Source organism: Nothobranchius furzeri, chromosome 7 (genome assembly GCF_043380555.1).
Source record: "Nothobranchius furzeri strain GRZ-AD chromosome 7, NfurGRZ-RIMD1, whole genome shotgun sequence".
Lineage (NCBI taxonomy): Eukaryota > Metazoa > Chordata > Actinopteri > Cyprinodontiformes > Nothobranchiidae > Nothobranchius > Nothobranchius furzeri.
This window is the reverse complement of record NC_091747.1, coordinates 25,012,735-25,038,491: the sequence shown is the minus strand read 5'-3', so window position 1 is coordinate 25,038,491 and position 25,757 is coordinate 25,012,735. Positions and strand designations below refer to the sequence as shown.

The window sequence follows — 25,757 nt, the reverse complement described above, 5'->3', positions numbered from 1 at the left end:
GCAAGAGGCAAGTAACAAAAACATTTTGTTTAATTTCAACATTTGAGTGAACACGAAAAATTATGAGCAGGTCACTGTTACAGTAATGGTAGTAAACACCACTTAGACAAAATGCCAGAAACTTACACTGTTAAATATTTCTGGAGTGTTGTGCCAAGGTCAACTTTATACAAAGATCAAGATGATGCATTTGTGTGTGTGTGATACCTCATTTGTACAGAAATTTTGCCCTTCTGTCCTTCTGAGTGGCAAAGCTCTCGATGAGCTTTTTATTGAAGTCAGGAATGTTTGTGACAAGCTTTTTTTTCCATGGAGAGCATGGCAAGAGCATTCAGCCCATCCTGTGTCATGGTGTTCCTCAAGGAAAGTCTTAATCCTCTTTAAAGTAGAAAAGGACCTTTCTGATTTGGCTGTGGTCATGGGTGTGGTGACAAGAATCTTCTTTTGCATGGCTCAGGATGGTGTGAAAAACCTGTCATATGATAAATAAAAAACAACAGATAAGTACATAGGAAACACTTTTATAGGAAATAATGTCATCAGTATCCTCTTACAAATGTCATATTTCCCAGTTTTTGGGACAATAAAACATTTCTGATTCTCAATCAGATGTTTTTACATTTGAGGTAAAAACATCTAATTGAGAATCAGAAATGTTTTATTATCCCAAAAGCTGGGAAATTTGTTTGCTGCAGCAGAAGTGTAACAAGTAAAATGGAATCAGATTGATGTATGTACAAATTTACATGAAATACACATTTACGTGATTAAATATGTATAATAAGTATGTGTGTTGAAATTAGTTTTCACAGTTATTGCACATTAAACATGTTATTAAACAAATGTCCCGGTTTGTGGGACAACCAAGGATTTCTGATTCTGATTGTCTTGTTCACAGAAATGTAATGTACAGCTTACCTCTGCACCCAGCTGCTGTTGTTCCCTCCATGGCAACGTTAGCTCTGCTGCCTAGCATGGCTAGCTTGACCGTGTTGTTGTCCATGTGTGCCCGGGATGACTCGTGTTTCTTCACCTTCTCAGAAAAATGTTTCATGTCTGTAACTCCTGACTAATCCATGCCTTATCTGTCCCAGCCGTTTTGAATAACAAACACAGAAAGCAAAATAACGCATTAGCGTGATTGCATCCAGCTAGCCAAGCCTTCCTGGTGTACCAATTTCGAGAGAAGCCTAGTGGGTACAGTTCACTTCTCTCCTTCTCCTGCTGGCTCATCTTTACGTCGGGCTGATCTGGTCCAAGCTCTTTGACATTAAGTTTTTCCACCATAGTTCTCCTCTCGAACGGATACTGGAGAAGGGACTGAACTGAATTCAGTGGCTGCTGAGATCCGGTATCCATGCTGGTTGTAGTCACCGGCGGCGTCCATGTTACATCTGCGTCACGACCAAAAACGACTCTGCCGAGTTCTACCGAACACCAACGAAACCTTTGGCGGTAGCTCCATCGCCCATCATGCTTCTGAAACGTTCTGAAACAACGTCAACGCTGATTGGATACATTCCCATTCCTACCCTTTGATATTCTTGTCAGCAATTGGACAGCTGGTCTCGTCCTGTTTGGGCGATTGAAAAACAGCACACAGCCTCCACCGCTCGGCAGAGACCGGCAGAGCTCGGCAGAGACCGGCAGAGATCAATATAGATATATATATATATATATATATATATATATGATTTATTTTTGTTACAAAACACACAATTAACTTAGAATATGTGATTATTGTTAATTTTATTTATTTATTTTTTTAAATAAAAATTAAAAACACGGAAAAACTGGGAGGGCGGCACCCTATCGCCCTCTACTGGCCAGCCACCACTGACGGGACCGATTTTGCTCCGGCATTCATGTCGGAGCGGAGGTAGTGGAATTTGGGCCTGAGTGTCAAGCAGGGAGGCATTGGGTCCCTTTTTTTTTTAAAAGTCTTTTGTATGACCCAACCAGGAATTGAACCCTGATCTACCAGTCTCGGGGGGGCACTCTACCACTAGGCCAGCTGCTACTAGCCTGCCACAGAACAGGTTCGTTCTCCAGCATGTGTTACCATGGTTACTGATACAGATTTAGGGAAAATTAACGTCATTTTATTTGATTTGGCACATTTTCACACATGTGAGCTGCCCAAAGCGCCGTACAATGAGGATAAAAACATACGACGTAATGACAAATTAAGGGACCAACTATAAAAAGCAAAACCATTACAACCAGTGAGAGAGAGTAGCTAAAAACAACCATAATACAACTTAAAGGGGCATTATGGAAGTTTGACAGCCAAAACATGTATAGAAATAATAAATATCTTCTTCATACATTCTCCTGCAATGCCCTGGTCCTGTAGAATGAGCCCTGGCATTTTTACTGTGATTGCCTGTTTTTCTGTAAAATCACAGAAAAAGAGAGATGCTCGGGTCGAGCAGGCTGCTTCATGCGCGTTCACGCTCAGGCATAGCCCTCCGAACCGCTCTTTGAATGTTGTTTCAGCTGTGATCAAGGATATAAATGTTACAGATACAGAAGATGCCACTGGTGATTTAGCTTGCCTAGTAAGATTTCAGGCTTTTGTGCAGAAGACCTGGGTTCGATTCTGGATGTGAATGTGGCTGTTTTAAAGTTTCTTTTTTACATTAATGATATATGTTTTTTACAGTAAGATGCCCAAATTTTTATTTGAGACTCGCCGAACGGCATTGAATTCACAGATAAAAAAGATGTGGGTTCAACTTTCATTTTGGAACAATTTTTCAAGCAAGGGAAGGGAATGATCTGAGCATGTAGGAGGACTGACCCATCTTAAACCTTAGTCGGCTGTGCTGAAGAGAAAGGTACAGAAACAAATTATTTAATTAATTAGCTGCGCGTCCTAGGGGTTGCATGACTTAATTTTTTTGAAAGTCGACAGTCAAGTAATGAAAATCGAGTCGACTTCGACTAGTCGTTGACGACGTCATACACCTGAAGCGGGGGGTCAGGGAGGGGGGGGTCGGTAGGTTCGCTGCAGTTTTTGACAATTAAAATTGCGCCCAAATCGAAAGAAAAAAAGAATTTTCTAAGTAAACACATCTCTGTGTGTGTGTGTGTAATTGTGTGGGCGTGTCTGCATCCTACTTCAGCCCTCTCCCCCCTCCCCCTGCGCAGCTGGCCGCAAACTGATGCGCCTGTAACCTCTCGGAGTTCCTGCTGCTCTAAACATTAAAATAATTATTTCACTTTCTGTTCCTCACTTCTGATAACGTTCAATGGTGTCTGTTTGTTGCAACCACCAGGTACAAAAACTAACTTGTTTTTATTTGACTATTTTTCTGTCCTGCCTGTTTATTATCTTCCTGCATCTCCTCTCAATCCTAAAGAGAAACTGCTACCTGGCTTCATATATATTCACCTTATGAGTTACCTTTGAACTGCAGTTCTAAAAGATCTACCGACCGCAAAAACAGCGGAGTGCCGCTGCTTGCCGACCGACTACAACGGGACCGTTTTTGCTGCAGAGTTTGTGCCGGAGCGGAGATAGTGGAATCTTGGGGGTGCGCCGTCACCGGAGAACAAAACAGGTGAAGAGCCTCACTCCGCAGCAGCGAAAGGCATCAGGCACAAAAAACAGAAAGAAAACATGAAAGGAAATGAGCCGACATGAACGATCGCGTGTTTAATTTGTTTTTGAGGTGGTGACACCTGATTTGGCGGTGCTCAGGACGCAGATGTCTAGAGCGCGTCAACAATCAGAGCTTTGCATGCGCAAACTGGTTAAGATTAGGATGGGGGTGAGGGGAAGGTAAAATTGCAAGAGAGAAAAGGTCACAGTTTGGTTAAATGTCCGTTTTACCGCCGGTGTCAACGCTCCGGCACAGCGCGTTGCCTTCGCCTCCCGACGCAGGGGCTCATCACCTGCTGGAGGACTGCATCTTGTCAGTCATTATCACGTGACAGCGACTAGTCGATGACAGGCATAAAAAGTCACTACAGAGCTGTGAAGTCGACTAGTCGACTAGTTCATACAACCCCTAGCGCGTTCTCCTGTCCTCTGTCCTCCGGGCCACACACATACACACACACACACACACACACACACACACACACACACACACACACACACACACACACACACAAGGGACTGTCAGCTCTGTGAAGCTTCATCTCAGCTGTTATTTTCGTTAAGGAGTGTGCACGTGCAGCATGCGCGCCTCGTGCACGAGCCTACTATTGAAGCTGCCGTTACACTTTTGGCCTGAGGGGGCAATCGCCAGCATAAAAATTCAAAACTCTGTAAAGTCCCTTTAAGGAGTTCATGGATTAAAACAATCATAAAACAATAAAACTGTCATACAGTAGCCAGGGCAGAGACGTGGGTTTTTAGCTTTGCTTTAAAAACTGCCACAGAAGACGCCTGGCACACCGCTAGTGGTTAGCGGTGCATTACACCAGCCTGCACTTTGACAGCATGGTGCATTATGCTGTTCCTACACCTCCCGGTCGGCCATTGTCCAAATGGGGGCACGGGGGTTCGGGGGGGCTGGACCTGGCCCGTGGGCCGCCTATTGAGTACTGCTGATTTAGATGCTAAATAAAAGTGGACCCAAAACAGCCCTGTGGCACCCCGCGACTCAGTGACAGCCCGGGCTTTGTCAGAATCGGTTGGACTACTGTTTTCTTGAAGGCCGCAGGAAGAATCCCAGTTTAAAGGCCGGGTTTTTAAAGAGAGCCTGGATTTTGGGATTAGCTTGCTTAGTGGAGAACAGAACACGTGTGTGCACATCCATAAAGAACAACATTTACGTAATACAAGTGTTTTACTTATGAATCTAAAATTTACATGATTTAATATTTATTACATCCATGGTGTTAAATGATGGTTTTACACCATTTCTGCCCCGTTTGGTTCACTGATGCCGATGATTTGTGAGCTGTTTTACTGACTTTTATTTTGTTGACAGGAAGTTTCTGGTTTTAGTATTTCATGGTTAAAGTTAAAGGACTGGCTTAATGAGTTTAATTTAATGTCCCGTCAGCTGATCAGCTGTTCTCATGTGGAAACGTTAGCTTAAGGTCGGCTAACTGGGGTGTTTGGGTCGTCACAGAAATTGTTTCTCATTTCGTAGCCATTGGGATTCTTCTATAACGTCTGCAGCGTACCTCTTCTTGCTCGCTGAAGAGGTGAAAATAGCCTCTCTCCTTTATTACGAACATCATTATGTGTGGGACTACATCCAGAGTGTTGGGGACAATCTGATTTATTTTAGAAAACATCTAGATATTAACAAATTCCAAAGCTTGCAGCATTTAATCTGTGTTATGATCCACAATTTCCACCTATAGATATCATGGGACCATAAACAAGATGTCTGAGGTTAGCCCAAACATTGATCATACGCACCATCTCATGGGTGTCCCACTGACGTTAGCGCAGCTGTCCAGGGGGGAGCTCGGGACACGTCCTTGTGGAGCAAAAGGGTTCAGAATACCTTCAGTTTCACATTTTATGGAATATCATGAAGCTATGCCAGGGAGCTGGGGTCTCATTTATCAAACATGGCATAGAATCCTTACTAAAACCGTACTTAAGCTCAGCAAACAAAATGCTCTTACACCAAGTAGGTTTGTGATCTATCAAACATGGAGTACACACAGCTGCACGCTATCTCCGCTTCATAAATCAGAGACTATCTAGAATGTTTCTCAGCTGCATTTTAGTCACATCCCACCCTCACCACGCCCACTTACTGCCATAAATAGTCAATGCAAAGTGCCTTGTGGTTCTCATACATATACATAAGCCGGCTGTTGCAGCGCTCCGCCAATGACAAGGCGACCGTAGATCAAGGCAGATCAAGAAAGCGCTATTTCACAGAAGAAGAAACTGAGGTATCTGTGGGTGAGGTGGAGAAATGAAAGGAAGTGCTTTTGTAAAACAAATAAGAGAAAATCCACGGAGTGGCACAGCGTTGCTGAAGCCGTCAATGCTGAGTTCTTCAGAGAGATCTGTGGTGGATATAAAAACAATGGTCCAGTCAGGATTTGATCCCCAGACTCCCGGGTGAAAGTCACGCACACTAACCAGTCAGCCAAACGGAGATCTCCCCTGTCAGAGTAGCCAGGGAGCATGATCAATCGGGTCACAGTGACAGGACACACTGTCACAGACGCATGATGTTCTGTCTCAATCAGTCCCCCTGCTGATATTCTGCATTCCATATTCTGCGCTTCAGGCTGTGTGTGTGTGTGTGTGTATGTGCGCGTGTGTGTGTGTGTGTGGGGGGGGTCTTGTTCTGTGTGAAAACGAAGCAGTACAAGTGATAATGCTGCAGGATTTCATAGTTATCTTCTCAACAGCAGCACTGCAGGTGCTGTCCATGTCCAGCATGTGTGTAAGCCAGGTCCTTAGTCAACTTAATGTTGCGCACATTTTTCCACTAAGTTTTCTTTCATAAATCCCAAAGTTTGCGTGGAAAGTTGCTTACGCAGTTTTCCCACCCCATTTTGTGCGTAAGCAAGCTTGATAAATGAGGCCCCTGGTCTTCACCAGGAACATGTTTCCCTCTGCTCACCAGGCAGGTGAATTCCTCAGAAATGGGTTCCTGGAAGAATGTCTAGCTTACCTGTTGGGTCAACCCAATTCAAGATGGCCACCAAAGCTGAATACAAATGGGTTAAACTCTGTTTTAGAGATTGAACTAGACCCAACACCAATACTCGCACTGCGCCCTGCGGTCTTCAGTAAAGTGCACTTGGAGAAGGAGCGCAGTGAGGCTTCGAGTGCGTGAGGGTGTGAATAATGCAGAACTGAGAAGGGGAGCATTGCGTCATCGATTGCAGCACATGCCGGGATGCTGGTCGCTGTGAGTTTTTTTTTTTAAACCTTTAATAACAACTTTCAAACAGCTATTTGAAATACTTTTCCATTCATTACTGCTTTGCCTAAAAATTTCAGAGCATCGACTAATCATCGCAGCAATGGATTGTGGGTAATACATTTCCCTCAAGTCAACATCACTGTGGACTTGGGTGATGTGTGAGTCAAGGGTGCAAAAGGGGCATGGTCAGCTTTCAGCATCTGAGTATCAAGAAACCCTACGCACTCTCACCCCTTGTCGGGGTCGTGCAGTTGAAGGGTCCAAGGGTGGAAGTGCGAGTACGGGATTGGGCCCTAATGTTTGGTGTGTGAGTAGCTGAGAGGCATACTGGGAGGTCAAATGTCACAAATATAAAATTTCCCTAAAATGGCTCATCATTCGGGATAATCTGAGATTAAATCTCTGCTGAGTCACTGAATCATGAGTCGAGAAGAGGATTTAAAGTAGCCTGACAGAAATGTCAGATTTGTGGAATCTAAAGTGTTCGTGTTCTGTTTTTGCAGCTGACAACCAAGCAGGAAGTGACACCAAACTGACGGTGGAGGATTTATTCAAACCGGAGTTCAAGGTCCACGACCCGGAGGCCAAATGGATCAACGGTGAGTTTCCTCCTGGCTTTGTCTGGAATGTTTGTTTGGTTCTGATCCAAGCTTAAGGCTTTAGAAATCCTCTTTGATGAATTAAATCAGAACCTTGTCCTGGACCCGGGCCCGACACCACGCTGAGGTCCGGTCATTCCCAGTATTCCCAGCAGCAGTAAAGACCAGAACCAGGATGGATTGTGTGACTCCTGGCTGCTTCCACCCTGCAGAGCTTTGCCTCGTGTCTGGTTATGCAAACGTAGACGTTGGCTTTATTTTCTCTCCTTATTTAAATCGAATCGATTCCTTATTTGTCCGACGCGGGTATTGTGTCGAGGCCGGAAAACCTTGACTATAAATAAACAACATCAAGTGAAGAGCGGGAGAATCTGATTATAGTTTTAGTGGAGGGCCATGTGTGTGTGTGCGCGCGCGTGTGTGTGTGTTTGTGTGTGTGTGTGTGTGTGTGTGTGTGTGTGTGTGTTTTGTGTCTCCAGATTAGCGGGTTTGTTCTGACTTTCCTCTCCGCCGCCCGTTGACCCTCCGACTCTCGCCTGCAGGCAAAAGCAGGAGGTGAGGCCTTTCTGCCCATCGACATTTCATTCTTCGGTGACATTTTTCGGCCATCTTTGCCGCGGCGTCTCATTGCCGCCGCCAACCTCGGGCTAGACGGGAGCGGGGCGGTGGGGTGAGATGAGGCGGCCAGAAAAGTCAGCTTTATGGGGTGTTTTGTGGATTGATGGGGCAAAATAGACCTCAGACAAATGGGAGAAGATAAGAGACGGACGGCTGAAGAGAAGATTGATCACTTGGATTTACAGCAAAATGAGATTTTTTCTTCTCTAAACTAAAAGCTTGGAAGGTTTTTGGCCCAGATCTCTGCAGCAGATGAGTGGCGTGATCCAGTCAGATAAGATAACCTAACAAGTGGTCCTCCTGCTGCTGCTCACCTTTCAGGGTTAACTGAATCATTTTAATTTAGCTTTTGAATATTTATAGTTAACTGTCCAAGTTGCTCCTAAAATCAGATAAAATATTTCATTTAAATTTTATTTACAGGCTGATCAACAGAAATACAGACAAATAAAGACTAAAGCAAGATTTTAATAAATGCTTTGTTTCACTATGCGTCCTCTGTGATTGGGGATGTGAGATCATCAACATCTGTTCACCTCCAGCTGCTGAATGTGAGCACACCCGTGCACACCGGGAGCAGATCACGGAGACTCACGTCCACCTGCTGCAGTCTGAGCGCGCTCAGTGGGTCCCTGACAGACGGGCGTTGGAGCGGTCTCCGTGCCGTGACACGGATGAAAAGATCCACTCCGGTTCAGCTGATGAACAGCAGCTCTCATACAAACGCTGGAGAACATGGAAGCTTTTAGCTCGCTTGAGGGGAAAAACTAATAACTGACGTTTTAATCAGCAGCAAAGAAAAAATTAGATTTTTCACAACAAAATAAAGTTTTATTCTGCCAGAGTTAGAGACGGCAGCCATTCCTGATTATTAAATAATACCATGGGCTGGTGGGGCGTTTAGATCCACATCATAAATGGGAGCTGTATCCATATCCGTAAATGATTGTCTGTTGTGTTCTGAGTGACTGGTTCTGGCTTTTATATCCAGGATGTTTGGGATTAGTTGGGCCTCCTAAACATTTAGTCCCAGTTCTACGTCTCTCTGCTGACGTCGACCTCGTAGGAAAGCTGTTGTTTTAACGTCGTGTTCCCTTTTATCCTGTTTGATTGTGTCTATATCTCCAGTGAGATGCTGGTTTAGCTCCAGAGTTCAGAGCAGAAATAGATATTCAAATTTTTCTTCCTGTTTGTTTCAAACAACTACCAATAGGAATAACTGCTTGATAAAGGACAAATTCAGCCAAACACCACCATAGTGGACCAATCGCTGCGCTCTGTCAGTTTGTAACCCCTATAGAGAGCTGTGATTGGCCAGCCAGAACGCTGCTAGGGCCTGCCGAGGTTCCGATGGAGCGTTCCTAGACCAAACTTTGAAATCCCTAGTCTGGCTGCAGAACAAACGCTACACTTCCAAGACAAACTCTGCAGTTTAGATCGAGCCAGACAGGAAGTCAAACACAAAGGCAATGTAAAACATCAGGAAACTTTCAAAATAAAATATGGCATTTCCGAACCCCTATAGCCGGTGTGGGCTACTGAAATCACGCGTAGTGTTGCAATTCTCCCGTGATTTTGTGACCTGACGCATCAGCTGTGTGGAACGTTTTGCTCCTGTTTGTGTGTGTTTCCTGGTGGGAAGGGCGCTTTTGTCTAAAACACCACTTTTGCATCTGGTAGAAAGGAGGGGTGAGGCTTCAGAGAGCTGGCTCGTATTGATGGAGCTCTGCTTGTTAAGAAACGCTCCTCAGAAGAGAAACAAACTGTTTTTGTTTAATCCTGGAAGATTTGGGAATCTTGGATGCAGAACCCATCTGTTTTTTTAAGGAACCCTTCCCAAGGCCCGTGTGATCAGCAGCAGCAAGGTTCATGTATCCAGATCAGAACGAGTTACGAGAAACTTTCGTCAGGACCAGATGTCTGGTTTTAGTGGGAATCCTGGGTTTATTATGACATTCTTTAGAGATTTTTTTTTAATTATTTATTTCATTTATTATTAAAATAGAGAAAAAAACAATACTAACAATAAAATGAGGTTTCTCAAACCAAGAAAATGAAAAGGGAACAGAAAGAATGAAACTTATGTTATCTGCCCTTTTTTTTTTTTAGCTAAAATGACATTTTTACACTGAATTAGCCTATACAAAGTAATTGCTTGACTGGTTAGCTAACTTGAGTTCCATTTGTAAAGAAAAAAGAAACAAATTAATAGTAATAATAATTGAAAAAGCAAAAGGATTTTTGCACATATACCTATTCATACATATATACATTAAAGTGCATCGCATGCCCATATGGTCGCACATACTTCATATATACATATACCGCAATTTTCGGACTATAGAGCGCACCTCAATAAAAGCCGCACCAACAAACAAAAAGGTTTTCTACACACACATGCTGCACTCGAATACAAGCCACGGCGCAGCATCCACATGCAGGTCTCCGGCGCACAGCGCATGTACGGCCATAACATAAGATAATTAGACAGAAAGATGCTACACGGAGGGTTTCGTTGTTGTTTTAATTCAACAAAACGAATTTTAAACACGGTTGAGCGCTGATAGCATTCATATTTCTGGATGGTTATAACATAAAAACAGCACTGACACGTTATTACCGGTAATTTGCATGTTTAGAAGAGAAGAACAGCGCTGACACAGCATTAATAAGCCCTGGATGATTAGAAAATAAAAACTGCACACAAAACATGCCTGGTTAGTAAATAAAACACACTTGCCTACCAGAAGAAGTCATTCGCTCTCATCTTTCTCCTGCGCACTAAAGCCATTAAAGTCCTCTTCTTCAGTGTCGGAGTTGAACAGCCTCAGAAGAGCTTCGTCACATACCTTTTCTGTGGCGATGCCAGTGTCGCTGTCCGTGTTGCTGTCATCATCCCCGGGTGAAGCTGGCTTGAATGAGTTCTTCCCGCTGCCGTCTCCAGCGCCGAACCATGGATTCATTCATGCCAACATGGACGTCACTAGGATTGAGATATAGGGGGGGCTTAGCCCCAGGAGCTTGACCTCGAACGTTTTTTGTCACACCCTGCAAAAACTTTGTCAATTAATTCATTATCTGAAGAAAATCTAACAAAACCTATTATTTTATCACTTTCCTTTCCTTTCCTACTTTTGTGCATTTTCTCTCTGCTTTTTATAAAAAATAACACTTAATCAGTTAATTAGTGGGGTCTATGTTGAAGAAAGATTTTATGTAAGTCCATTAAAAATTTGATATGTTATATTTCCAAATAAAGCTATTCATTTCAGTCTACTGCACTTAACAGGGGGAAATGTTGTAGTCATTTATTTAATTTGTTTAATTACAACTTGTTTAATTATAAATGTTACTGAAATGTGACAATAAAGAACAAATGAATAATTGTCAAACTTTTATTCTGCCAAATGAGTGTGCAGTTGACAGTTTTAATATATGAATAACACTGCTATGATATGGAATAAAGGAGTGTGTAATTAACTATTACAAGACAAAATAACAGTATATATGAAAATATCCAGCAAGTAGTAGAACTTATATTACAGAAAGTCAACTATACAGATACAACTTGACATAAGGCTGCAGGTCACATGATAATTATATTTTTTTTTTTCTCAAGTTCTCTTACCTGTTCACTCCTAAATAGAAAACTGTTCAATTTTGCTTGGGAACTTTGTGCTCAGGTAAATGCTCATAACGATGCGCTCGCCCCTGTTTTCTCTGTAGATCACTGACCTTGACCATGCAGATCTCCCCAGCATCAACCACCTGGTCTCTCTCCTGTTCCTCACTCACTCTCTAAAAAAATCTTCGTATATCCATCTAGCCAACACATTGAAAAACATTTTCAATTTCTAATGCCAAGACAAATGCTGCTATGCCATTTAGTTTTCACTCACAATAACTGAAACAGCCATTGGTGGATAAATGGTACAGAATATGGACAACTGTTAGCCTAATATAGCCTATGCTTGGTTGCTCATGATGATGGCATTTTCCATAACATCACATCGAGCTGCCAAAATTTATGTTAAAGTTAGACGAGTACAATATCTCCTTTCTTTCCCATAGGTAAACATAGGAAATATTAAGCAACTGACAACCCACATGGAAAGAATTCATATACCGTAAATCCTCTAATACAGGCCCGGGCCTGTATTTGACTCAAGCTCATCAAGCTCCAGGCCTTTATTGGAAGGAGGGCCAGTATTAGAGGCAGGCCTCTATTTCTATTTGAGCAAAATGAACTAATGGTTTGCTGGAGTTTTTGACAATTAAAATTGTGCCCACATTTTCAAAGTTAAACACATTTCTTTTAACAACGGTAGTTTCTGCTTCAGCCCTCTCCCCCCTCCCCCTGCGCAGCAGCCGCAAACTCACTGATGTGCCTGCAGCCTCTCGGAGTTCCTGCTGCTCTAAACATTAAAATAATTATTTCATTTTCTGTTCCTCACTTCTGATGACCTTCAGTGGTGTCTGTTTGTTGCAACAGCAGGTACAAAAACTAACTTGTTTTTATTTGACTATTTTTCTGTCCTGTCTGTTTATTATCTTCCTGCATCTCCTCTCAATCCTAAAGAAAAACTGCTGCCTGGGTTCATATATATTCACCTCATGAGTTACCTTTGAACTGCAGTTCTAAAATATCTACCGACCGCAAAAACAGCGGAGCGCTCGCTGTTTGGCGGCCGTATCAGTGATCAGTGCGTTGGAGGACAAGTTGATGCGCGCACCGCCCCGCTCCACAGCATGCAGCGAAATGCATCAGGCGCAAATAAAAGACAGAAAACATTAAAGGAATTGAACCGACATGAACGATCGCGTGTCAGTACCTACGGTCTGGCACAGCGCATTGCTGATCACAGAGAATGTGATCATACGATAATTCAATAGGGAGCGTGGTTTCACAGACGCGGAAGTGAGAGCGTCGGTGAAACGCCGGCTGCTCTAGGAAACCCCCGAGCGTTCGAGCGTCAACGAAGTGACACAGAAATGCCGGGCTTTCCAGAAGTAAGTAAGATAACTTACTATGAGCTGATAGTTCGTTGGATTGATCGGTAGGTTGGAAACTCTGATCATGAATCTGAAGAAACGATGACTGAGCTGTAAAGGCGACTTCCGTTTATAGCCGCGGTTTGTGACGTAGATGCGACGTGGAGGGAATCCCCGCGAGGGGCATGCTGGGAGTCCCTACTTCGCGGATTTTCACCTATCGCGGCCAGGTCTGGAACGCATCTACCGCGATAAACGAGGGATTACTGTAGTTCATACACCCCCTACTGCTGCTCCCCATAGTGTTCTGCAGCATAATCAGCACGTTCTCTTTGAACTTGATAGTGTAATGACCTGGCTGGGGTTGTAAGCCAGGTGCATTCTGGGTATTGTGTTATATGTGTTTCCTATCGTTCTGCTAGTTCCTATGTGCTGATTTGCGTGTTGTGTGAGTGTTATGTAAGCCACAGGGAAGGTGATGTGTGTTCTGTGGAGCGGGTTGAATTAGCATGGTTAACTGACACCGTGACTCTGTGTGGTAGGAGCGTGATAGAGGATCGTGTCTGAAGCGTTATAAAGCTTGAAGAAAAAGCCTAATAAATGTCTGCGTGAACCCCTACTGCCCCCTGCTGGTTGATTTAGGGACTATAACCCTGCCGCTGGGACGCTTGTACTTGCTTGTTACCACATTCCATCCGGCCACAATAAGAGACCGGCCATTATTTACCTCCGCTGACTCTGACACCGGCCAAAATTGGAGACCCGGCCTTTAATTGAATACCGGCCTGTATTAGAGGATTTACGGTAAACATATAGGCTTTAATATATGTTTTGACGTAGCTTTTGAATATATGTGACATATATAAAACTGGCTGTTTACTATATTATAGATACATATATGTACCTATAATATAATATATATATTATAGAAAAAATATATAATATAGAAAAATGGTCAATAATATACACATTCGGCCATATTCTGATTCAGGTTTTTAGTGTGGAGTGATTTTTGTGCCACCAACTGGAGCGTGCAGTGATAAATCTGCAAGAGCAACACCTGCTCTGCAGTCGTATGCAGCCCTCTCTCTGCATGCTCAACTCTGTCTCTGCCTGCAAAAATCTCCCTGCTGTTGCTCAATTTGCAATTTACAAAGCAATGTAGCCTCTCCGTCAGCCAATCAGACAGCTCTCCATTATGCAATCAAAGCATGTCCAGGAAATACTGCCAGGAAAATTGCACTTTTTTCAGATAAAGAGGACTTTATATAATTATATTTAATTAGGTTGATTAACCCTCCTCTTTTCCTGGGACATTTCCACTGTTCACTTCCTTTTACACATCAAGGGCTCATTTATGTCTAACCAAACAGAGAAGAAACACTTTATATGTTGAAATTAAAAGTCCTCTTTAACTGAAAATAGTGCAATTTAACAGTTTTAGGAATGGGCAATGTGTCTTTTCTGGAAGTCAAATATGGTCACCCTAATCATGACACATGAATTACAACAAAGTATCTTGTAGGCAGTGGATGGTGACTGGTAGCTAACCAGCAGCAGAAAGCAGTTCAATAAGCTGTTAAATGGGTGTTTTTCTGTAAAGCAGTATTTCCTGGACATGCTTTGATTGGATAAAACAGAGCTGTCTGTGATTGACTGGTGGAGAGGCTACTTGTTGAGGAGAGCAGGGAGAGATTTGCATGCGCAGAGACAGAGTTGAGCCCACAGAGGGCTGCAGCTCCTGCACACAAGCGCACAGCAGGTTCTGTTTGTGCAGACTCATTACTGTACGCTCAAGTTGGTGGCACTAAGTCACTCAATGAACTGGCTGGCTCGTTAATCATGTCACTTCAGGGGAGTTTTCCGACCATTTTACTTGACATCAAAGCTTTTCATTATGGTTTGCGGCATGTAAACATGCTAGCGGAGTTAGCATTAGCATGTCGGTGCTGTAGCATTTTCCACTCTCGTCTGAACTATAACCTTGAAATATTAACGGTGTGCTGCTGTTGCTGTCTTACCCTAATGTGATGTTGAGTGACTTACAAGAGCGCTGAGCAGGGTTTACTCATCGATATAAAGGTTTTGCTGTATAACCCCTGCCCCTGACTTGTCAACAAAGCTGCCGGGCTTAAGGGGAGGAAGTCCTTTCTTGATACTTCCTGTGTGCGACGGTGTAGTTCTATATTCATTATTATTTCTGTTTCAGGCTAAAAACAAAACTCATGTACCAACTACACGTGTCGTGATTGTGTTGAGCATGTAGATGTGAACAAATAAAAAAAAGTTAACTGAAAAAATAAAATAAACCAAAATGATAGGGGGGCTTGTGATTATTTTAGGGGGGCTGAAGCCCCCCTAAAACGGACCTAACGACGTCAGCGCATGCCAAGCTTTCGTGCGGCAGCACTGTTTCCCTCCTTTACTGCCAGATGGATGACCTTCAACTTAAATGTGGCATCATATGAACTCATACGTGTAGTTACCATGATGAGGGGGTATGGATTTGAAACAAACTCTTCGTCGTGCCGGCTGCCTGCATGTGCTAAATTAAAATGAGCATTTTCTTCCATTTCCACTTTTGACTTCCACCTGTTTCACTTCCTGCTAAAGCACCCCCTGCAGGTGAAGGCACATCTTCAGTAAAGCTGCACCTCATTATAAGCCGCATGGTTCAAAGCGTGGGATAAAAGTAGCGGCTTATAGTCCAGAAAATACAGTACATATAGATATACACACGTATCCACTACATATACACATAAACAAACATACATACATATTTATACATACACACATGAATATACCTACACACATCTTCTATAGTTTTATTATATATACATATATATATATATATATATATATATATATATATATATATATATATATATATATATATATATATATATATATATATATATATATAATTGATTTGCACGTGTATGATTCCAGTATTTCATTTTTAATTAGTTTTTTGAAAGTAAATATCATTTTCTCTGTCTTTTTATAAATCTTCTAAGTAAATTTTTGGGAAGGTTTTTTTTTGTCTGTAGTCCACTAGGTCATGGAATTTTATGAATTTTATGAATAACGGGTTAGATGGATCTCTGTAATTGCTCCTTGTAATGATTCTTATTGCAATATAGAATTTGTAAAAGTTTTATATGTTGTGCACCTATACAATAGTTCAAATATGGTGCAATAAGTGAATTGTATAATAAACATAGGGAGCTATCATCCAGTGACCATTTTACTCTATGTAACATTGCAATTGTTTTAGCTATTTTAGTTTTCACATTGTTTATATGTGGCTTCCAAGATACATTTTCATCAATCATAACTCCCAAAAGTTTTACTTCTTTTACTCTTGTAATATTAACATCATCTATATTTAATAGACTTGTATCATTTTAGTTACTTTTACTAAATCTCATGAAACATGATTTGTCAGTGTTTTAATGACAGTTCATTCCCATCAAGCCATATTTTTTTTTCATCTCAGTTTGTACTGTTTCTACCATCTGTTTGATATTATCTCCTACATGATAAAAGGTAGTGTCTTCTGCAAATAGAATACATTTTAATAAATTTGATGTAGAGGCAATAGCATTTATATGCATAATAAATAGTTTCAGACCCAGTACTGACCCTTGTGGTACCCCACAAGTAATATCACGTAGATTTGATTTAATGTCATTTATTTGTACAGTACATGTTGTTTCCTATCATTCAAATAACTTGTTAACCATTTTAGAGCCATTGCTTTGATACCATATTTACTAAGTTTTTTAAGAAGTATTTCATGATCTACTGTATGAAACGCTTTTTTTAATCAATAAAAATACTTATGAAATGGTTCTTTTTGTCAATGGCCTCCGATATTTGCTCTGTAAGATCCATTAGTGCCATGGAAGTTGAATGATTAGTTCTAAAACCATATTGACTGCCGTTTAATGTATTTTCTTTAGTCAGGAATTCATCTTGCCTAGTAATAAATAGTTTTTCCTAATATTTTTGAAAATTGCAACAATAAGGATATTGGTCTGTAATTGGAAAAAGTGTGTTTTTCATCACTTTTGTATATTGGTATGACTTTTGCTATTTTCATGTTATCTGGAAATGTCCCTGTTGTGAAAGATAAATGACATATGTAAGTGAAGGGATGGATGATATTTTCCATTGTATTTTTTATTAATGTTATGTCTAGATCGTTACAGTCAGTAGTTATTTTATTGATGCATTTATTTACAATGATTCTTATTTCATCGCTAGTTACTGGACTCAGAAGTATACTATTTTTATTACTTTTTATTTTTCCACTGATGTTATAATTAGTTCTTTTAGGAATGTTGTTTGCTAAGTTTGGTCCCACACTAGTAAAGTAATTGTTAAATTCGTTAGCTATTGTGCTAGTTTCACTAATGTACGACTGTCCATTTACACAGTATTGCGGAACAGTTGAAGCTGTTTTATTTCTTTTTGTTTCACTATTTAGTATTCCACAAGTTGCTCTGATATCATTTTTATTTTTGTCTAATAAATTGCTATAATAATCCATATTTTGTTTTCTTATTATTGTAACTAGTTTATTCTTGTGTGTTTTGTACCTATTTTCTGCTTCACTTGTTCTTTGCTTTAAAAAGCATCTATATAAGGTTTTTTTTTTCTTACAGGCAATCTGCAGCCATTTTGTCATCAGAATCAGAATAGGTTTATTGCCATTGTCAGTGAACAAACAATTCACAAACTTGGAACTTGCTTTGGTACTAATGTGCTACATATAACATGAATAATAATAAGATTAAAAATAGAATAAAATAGAATAAAACTTTCAGCTATAAAAAATGGCAGGTAATGGTAACATGGCCAATAACGTGACATTGTGTCGAGTACAGAAGACCAGCATGGTTGTGTGTTTATAAACTGTTCACAAGTCTAACGGCAGATGGAAAGAAGCTGTTCTTATGGCGAGAGGTTCTGGTCTGGATGGACCGTAACCTCCTGCCTGAGGGAAGCGGCTCAAAAAGTCTGTGACCCGGGTGAGAAGGGTCAGCTGCTATCCGACCTGCACGCCCCCGAGTTCTGGAGACGTACAGATCCTGGAGAGATGGAAGGCTGCAGCCAATCACCTTCTCAGCAGAGCGCACAATGTGCTGCAGTCTATGTTTGTCCCTCACCGTGGCTCCAGCGTACCACACAGCGATGGAGGAGGTGAGGATGGACTCAATGATGGCCGTGTAAAACTGCACCATCATCTGGGCCGGCAGCTTGGCCTTTTTCAACTGCCGCAGAAAGTACATCCTCTGCTGGGCCTTTTTGAGCAGGGAGCTGATGGATGGCTCCCACCTAAGGTCATGTGTGATGGTGGTTCCGAGGAAGCGGAAGGAGTCCACAGTGGTGACGGGGGTGTCCGTCAGGACGAGGGGGAGAGATGGGGCTGTTACTTTCCTGAAGTCCACAATCATCTCCACTGTCTTCTGAGCATTGAGCTCCAGGTTGTTGCTGCTGCACCGGTACACCAGCCGTTCCACCTCCCTCCTGTAGGCGGACTCATCACCGTCAGAGATGAGCCCGATGAGGGTGGTGTCGTCCGCAAACTTGATCAGTTTAACGGAGTCATGGCTCGAGGTGCAGCAGTTTGTGTACAGGGAGAAGAGCAGAGGAGAAAGTACACAGCCCTGTGGAGATCCTGTGCTAATAGTCTGAGTGGTGGAAACATTCTTCCCCAGCCGCACGCACTGCCTACGGTCCGTCAGGAAGTCAGTGATCCACCTGCAGGTGGAGTTGGGTACGTTGAGCATGGAGAGCTTATCCTGGAGCAGAGCAGGGAGGATGGTGTTGAACGCAGAGCTGAAGTCCACAAACAGGAACCTAGTGTAGGTTCCCGGGGAGTCCAGGTGCTGCAGGATGAAGTGGAGGGCCAGGTTGAAGGCGTCATCTACAGACCTATTAGCTCTGTATGCGAACCGCAGAGGGTCCAGGAGGGGGGAGGTGAAGGACTTGAGATGAGGGAGGACCAGGCGCTCAAAAGACTTCATGACTACAGACGTCAGCGCCACAGGCCTATAATCATTCAGTCCAGTGATACGGGGTTTCTTAGTGACAGGGACAATGGTGGACAGCTTAAAGCAGGCTGGAACATGGCAGGACTCCAAGGAGATGGTAAAGATGTCCGTGAAGGTTGGACACAATACCTCTGTGCAGTGTCTCAGGGTAGCGGGGGAGACACCGTCCGGGCCCGGAGATTTCCGTGGGTTTTGCTTACGGAAAAGCCTAAGCACATCCTCTTCTGTCACTGAGAAGGCAGTGGAGGGGGAGGGGTTGTCAGCGGGGACTGTACTGTTCATGGATGCCATGGATTGTTCATCCCTTGTCTTTTTGTTTGAATTTTGGTTTTACAGTTTTTATTGTTACACAATATTCTTAAAAAGGAGTTGTAAGCCATGTTTACATCTTTAACATAAACTGTTTCCCAGTTTTGTTGTTCCAAGCCTCTTTTTAGCGCATCTATAGCGTTTTGTGACCTATCTCTTATTAGTCTTTGCGTTTTATGTTGAAATTTAATCCGATTATTTTTATAGACTGTAAAAATTGGCAGGTGATCACTGATGTCTGTCATTACAATTCCACTTCTCTCTATTTCCCTTGCAACGTTAGTAATTATATTATCTATTGTAGTTGAACTGTGTGCATTTATTCTTGTTGGTTTGGTTATCAGTGGAAACAGACCCAGTAGATACACTGAATTTATAAAGTCGTTTGCAGTCTTTGAGTTATTTACATTATCCAGATCAATATTAAAGTCTCCACAGAGAAATATATCCTTGTTGCAGATTCCACTCACCATTTCAGTAACTGTAATTACCTTCTTTTAGCCATGTTTCTGTAATTGCAATAATTTGAAATCTTCTTTTGTTTTGTGTTAAAAAATCTAAAATTTTGTAATAATTACGATACAAACTTCTACAATTGAAGTGAATGATTGAGAGTCATCCTTCTGATAAAACAGAATCATTTAGTTCTTGATCGCTGTAATATTCACATTCCTTATTCATATGCATGCATATATTATTTTCTAGACACTTTTCAGGGTCATATATTTTGTATTCCAGGTCTTCATTTGTACATATAACATCCATTTATTTCTTCTTTTTTTTCCCTTTATTTACCTGAATTTCATTTTCATGCTTCTGTAGGTGATTTTACTCTGTTTTACAACCCTCTTCCCACTTTCAATGATAATTGAATTTTTCCAGATCTTTCAGATCTTTTATTATCTTCGCTTGTGACCCTTCTTGTTCGTTGATCCATATATTCCCATTTCTTGTCCATGCTGCTACAACTGTTTTCATTTTTTTTAAGATCCGTGCCTCTCTAGCTATTGTCTCATTTATTTTTGTTAAGTGTTCATTTATGTGTACATCGGTGCCTCTTAGCTCGCATCAGTACACTGTTTCTTTGTTTTCTGCTGATGAATTTTACAACAACAGCTGGCTTTGTTTTCTCTGATTTTTTAGGCAGTGTGTGACATATAGATATAGCTTCTTTTGGATAGTTATATTCTTACTTTGCAGAAAGGTAACTACTTGTTGTTCAAGTGTCTCCAGTTCTTTTTCTGAGGCATCTTCTGCTGAGTCATGATTTGCATAGCTTTTGTGTCGGGTTTCCAGTCCCATAATCATCAGATCCTCTCTTCTTGTGTTTTGTTCATCATCTCTTAGCTCTAAAGCTGTTATCTTTTTTTCTTTTTCAGTCAACAGTACTTTAAGTTCTTTCACCTCCTCCACCAGTCTCAATAATCGATTCTGCTGTGCTGTTATATTTGACAGCTCACCTGACATGAAGTTCAGTAATCGTTTGATCTCCTCCAGGTCGTCTTGAGCCATGTCTTTGCCTCGTCCTGCAGCTCTTCCTCCAGGCATCCCTGCCACTCAGATAGATGTTCAATTTGCGTAATCACCGCAATGCGATGTTGTTGGTCCTATTGTAATCGAACCACTCCTGGTTCGGTGCTGCTGGACCAGGCTGGTGGAAAAATGCTGTGCTCAGTGTTGCTGGGTCGAGTCGGTGGAACAAGCCGGGTTTGATGTTGCTGGGCCGAGCCGATAGTACCACGCCGGGTTCAGTGCTGTCACAACGAGCCGGAGTTAATGAAACTGGAACATGAGCTGAGTTTAGGAACCTTTTTGTGGTTCCTGCTGTCCAAAACCACCTGGATGATCTGATCACGTATTTATAGATGATCCTTCATCACACTGATGTTGGATTACTGACATTCTGAAGAAGAAATGAGACATTGATGTTTACTAAATCGGTTTCATCTGAGAGACTTGATCTGTTTCACTGCAGCAGAGGCACAAAAACGAAGATGTTGTAGTTAGAAGTTGATGCCGATGAACATTCTATACCAAAATGACTTCACCCATCAATAACCTGTCTCTAATACCAGCTCATCACCTCCCGGCGTTTTCACTCCTGCAGTCGCTGCGGAGAAATTTTTATTTTCTGCCTTTAAACATTCATGCAGCTGCAGATAAATAAACACTGATGCATAATTTTAATGGGCAGGAACAGAAACCAGGAGAAAATGGAATTAGTTGTTGAATTGATCTGGAACTTTATTTCTACAGCAGATAAAAAATGACTCGTCTGCTGAAACCTGTAAAGAAGGAAGCAACAGAACATTTTTGAGTCCTCGTTCATCAACCATACTTACACAGATATGGGCGTATTTCGTACGTAGGAACCATTTTACACATTGTGTCGTGCCCAGTACTTCTGTAGAAATGTTCCTTCATATCACAGCAGCTCTGACCATGCGTACGACCAGCATCAACGCTGAAGGTCTCAGTCGGGAATGATGTCTATGGAGAAGACACAACTTTTAAGGGAGAAGAATCAGGAAGTTTGTTTACTTCCTTGATTTATTCTTAGCTTCAACAAAACCAACAACTCCGTGTCGCCAACAACCTGGGAGATCCACACTAGAACCCACCAGAAGCTCCTCCCACTCTGCTCCCTAACATCATGCGTTGCCACGGTAACCAGACCGACTGACAGCTCTGCTCTCAGACACCAAACATTTCCAAACAGAACATCCTCCAACTTCTTAAATGACGACAGAATGGAACATTCAGTCTGTTACACTACGGGTTTTCAGAGAACCTCTCCTCTGCCCCGGACCTTCTGGTTCCTCCTGAGCTCAGAACTTCAGCTTCAGCAGCCAGAGCCTCTGGCTGTCACTGATGTTTCTGTTTTATTCTCTTAAGAATGCAGGAATACCCCCGGGAGCTTTAGAGGACGTGGTGTGACCAAATATGGTTAGTGAGGGTGTTTCTGTAGGTAAACGACTGAAGGGACACGAGCACCTGGATACGCACACTGTTAAATTTTTTGTTGTGAATTTACAGTAAATAATTGGATAATTTTGCATGACTTTTGTAACAGCCTGGTCATTCAGGCCACCGTAGTGTGAGAAAACAAACTCACGCGAGATTGGTATGTAAAGGGAGAATAAAGATAGCTGAATAAAGAACAGACTAAGACCAGGCTCCGTCATGATTAATGATCATTCTTACTCATCTATATGAAAAAACACAACACGGTGTCAGAGTAGAGGCAGTGTACTTACGTTTCTGACCGGAGATGGAGATGTTTGGCGTCCCGGCACCCAGGATGGATTGGGATTCGGCGAACCTACCGATGGCATGGCGCCATTTTCAACAACATGCCGAACTAATGTTCTCAGGACCCCTACGTGAGAAAGACGAGCAGGATAAGTGCAGCTACCTTTTATTATGGGTCGGGGAAAAGGGCAGAGACGTGTTTCACACCTGGTCTGTGTCTGCAGATGATGCAAAGAAGCTAAAGACCTACTATGACATCTATAAGGAGTACCTAACCCCAAAGTTTAACCCCATTTATGCCAGGTATCGCTTCCACGAAAAGAAACAAGGGAACAATGAAACATTCGGTCATTTCATAACTGAGCTAACGCTACTCATAAAGACTGTGGCTACCCGAATAGTGAGGAATTGGTGAGAGACCAAATTGTCATAGCGACCAGCTCTCCACACGTGCGTGAGAAGCTGCTCAGTTACGGTGCAGAGCTCACGCTAGAAAAAGCCACAGACGTGGCATGCTCCCACGAAGCAGCCCAAGCCCAGATGAAAGAGAAGTTGGCGCATAAAGAACACACCAGAGACGCGGTGCATTCTGTCAGCAGAAAACCAGACACCAGGCGACCAGCTCGCAGAATGAAACTAAGGGAACACACTCCTACAAACTCAGGCTGTGGCACATATGGAAGTCAACACAGCACAAAAGATGTATGCCCAGCAAAGGGCAAACAATGCCTAAATTGTTGAAAGCCAAACCATTATGCAAGAGTTTGCAGATCAAAAACCGCTGCGCAGCCCCATGGCAAATTCATGCACACCGTGATGGAGGCAAGCGAAGAAGATGAACAAGAGCTTTTCATAGACGAGCTCACATCTGAGAACCCTGGAAAGGACATCGAACAAGCCTATGCGGAGATCAAGGTAAATGCACAGAACATTAAATTCAAAATAGACACAGGTGCACAAACAAATGCCATCCCAGAACGCCTTTTCCAACGGGTATTCAAAGACATAGCTCTAAAACAAGCCACACAGAGACTCACGTCATACGGAGGCGAACAGCTGAAAGTACGAGGTACCTGCAAAACAAGGTGTATGCACAAAGATCGCTCCGCGATGCTGGAATTCCACATAGTCGACACAAAAGCACCACCCACACTAGGCATGAGAGCCAGCCTAGACCTGAACCTGATCAAATTAATATTCGCAGTTACAAAAGAAGAAGACGCACAGGCACTTTTAAAGGAGTATGCGGACGTTTGCAAAGGCATCGGCGAATTCCCAGACAAATTCCACCTTCACATCAACCCGGATGTTACACCAGTAGCATACCCACCACGCCGCATCCCCACTGCACTGCGTGACAGGCTCAAGCAAGAGCTCGACAGTATGGAAAAATCCGACATCATTTGCAAAGTGACAGAGCCCACCGACTGGGTGAATGCACTGGTGGCAGTGGAAAAACTACACAGCAACAAGTTGAGGATATGCCTCGACCTGAGGGTCCATAACAAGGTCATACAAAGACCCCACTACCCACTGTCCACACTAGAAAATGTCACAACAAAACTAGCAGGAGCAAAGTTTTTCAGTGTCTTAGATGCCAGATCTGGATACTGGGCCATTAAACGGAGCCCAGAGTCATCTATGCTGACAACCTTCAACACGCCCTTCGGCAGATACAGATTCCTACGTCTGCTCAAGATGAATTTCAAAGGCTAGTGGACAAGACGTACGAAGTCTTACCAGGAGTAACAGCCATAGTCGACGACATCTTGGTCTTAGGAAGGACAAGAGAGGAGCACAACAAAAACCTCAGGGCCATGCTGCAGTGCACCAAAGAAACGGGAGTACGGCTGAATCCCAAAAGATGCCAGATCTGTGTACCGGAAGTCAGTTACTTCGGCCACACAATATCACATGAGGGTATCAAACCAGACCCTGCAAAGGTGAAAGCCATTCAGGAGATGCTGCCACCCAAGAACAAAGCAGGGCTGGAGACCATAATAGGCATGGTCAGTTACTTGACAAGATTTGCACCTCACCTGTCTCAGATAAATGCGCCTCTGCGGCAGCTTCTAAAACGAGAAAATGAGTTCACATGGTATCGGCAGCATGAGGATGCATTCACACAGATGAAACATCTAATAACGCATCACCCCGTACTTGCATTCTTCAACCCCCAGAAAGAGCTAAGACTCCAAGTCAACGCCTAAAAATCCGGCCTGGGAGCTGTCATGCTCCAAGATGAGAAACCGGTGGCATACGCATCCAGATTACTTAACAGCACAGAGGAGAACTATGCACAAATAGAAAAAGAACTATATGCAGTGCTATTTGGATGCAAACGGTTTCATGAATATATGTACGGCCGCAGAGTGATTGTTGAGTCCGACGACAAGCCGTTAGAAGCTATACTGCGCAAACCTTTGGCTGCAGCACCCCCACGACTCCAGAGGATGATACTGCAACCACAGAGAGATGACATACATGTCATCCACCGCCCTGGGAGGGACATACCAGTCGCAGACACCCTGTCACGTAAGTCGATACAACACCACGATAACAACATAACAGAAGGTTTGGAAGCTCAGTTACACTCAGTCACTAGGAATCTCCCAATGAGCTCAGCCAAATTGCAGGAGATCAGAGAAGCAACAACCCAAGACACACAGCTAACCACACTCAGAAACATCACTAAATCAGGTTGGCCACATGAGGAGACAATGCCTGCTCAGAATTCAAGAATATTGGAACCACAGACACAAGACTGCTGAAGCAGGTGGCATAATGCTCAAAGGCAAGAAAATAATCATTCCCCACAGCGTCAGAGCTGATATGATTGACCGCATTCACACTGGGCACATGGGCATAGAGAAGAGCAAGAACTGAGCCCATGACATCCTTTTCTGGCCTGGCAGGGGAAAGCAAATAGAAGCATCTGTGACAAACTGCCAAATATGCCAAGAGCGACGCAACTCCAATGCCAGAGAGCCACTCATCTCACACGCCATCCTTGAGAGACCATGGCAGGTTGTGGGAACAAACCTGTTGACGTGGAACTCACA

The 25,757-nt window shown here is 42.7% G+C and overlaps 1 protein-coding gene across 4 annotated transcripts in view; it reads left to right on the top strand.

The window, feature by feature from the left end:
* LOC107382735 (inactive dipeptidyl peptidase 10) overlaps nt 1-25,757 on the top strand; it is a 151,751-nt gene that overhangs the window by 87,996 nt on the left and 37,998 nt on the right. For all 4 annotated transcript variants that reach the window (XR_008565976.2, XM_054751285.2, XM_054751286.2 and 1 more), the window contains one exon: nt 7,367-7,462. Coding sequence is in view for 3 of the 4 variants with exons in the window: in XM_054751285.2 (XP_054607260.2) it covers nt 7,367-7,462 (96 nt within the window). In the remaining variant the exon portion in view is untranslated. Of the gene's footprint in view, nt 1-7,366; nt 7,463-25,757 lie in introns of those variants that run through there.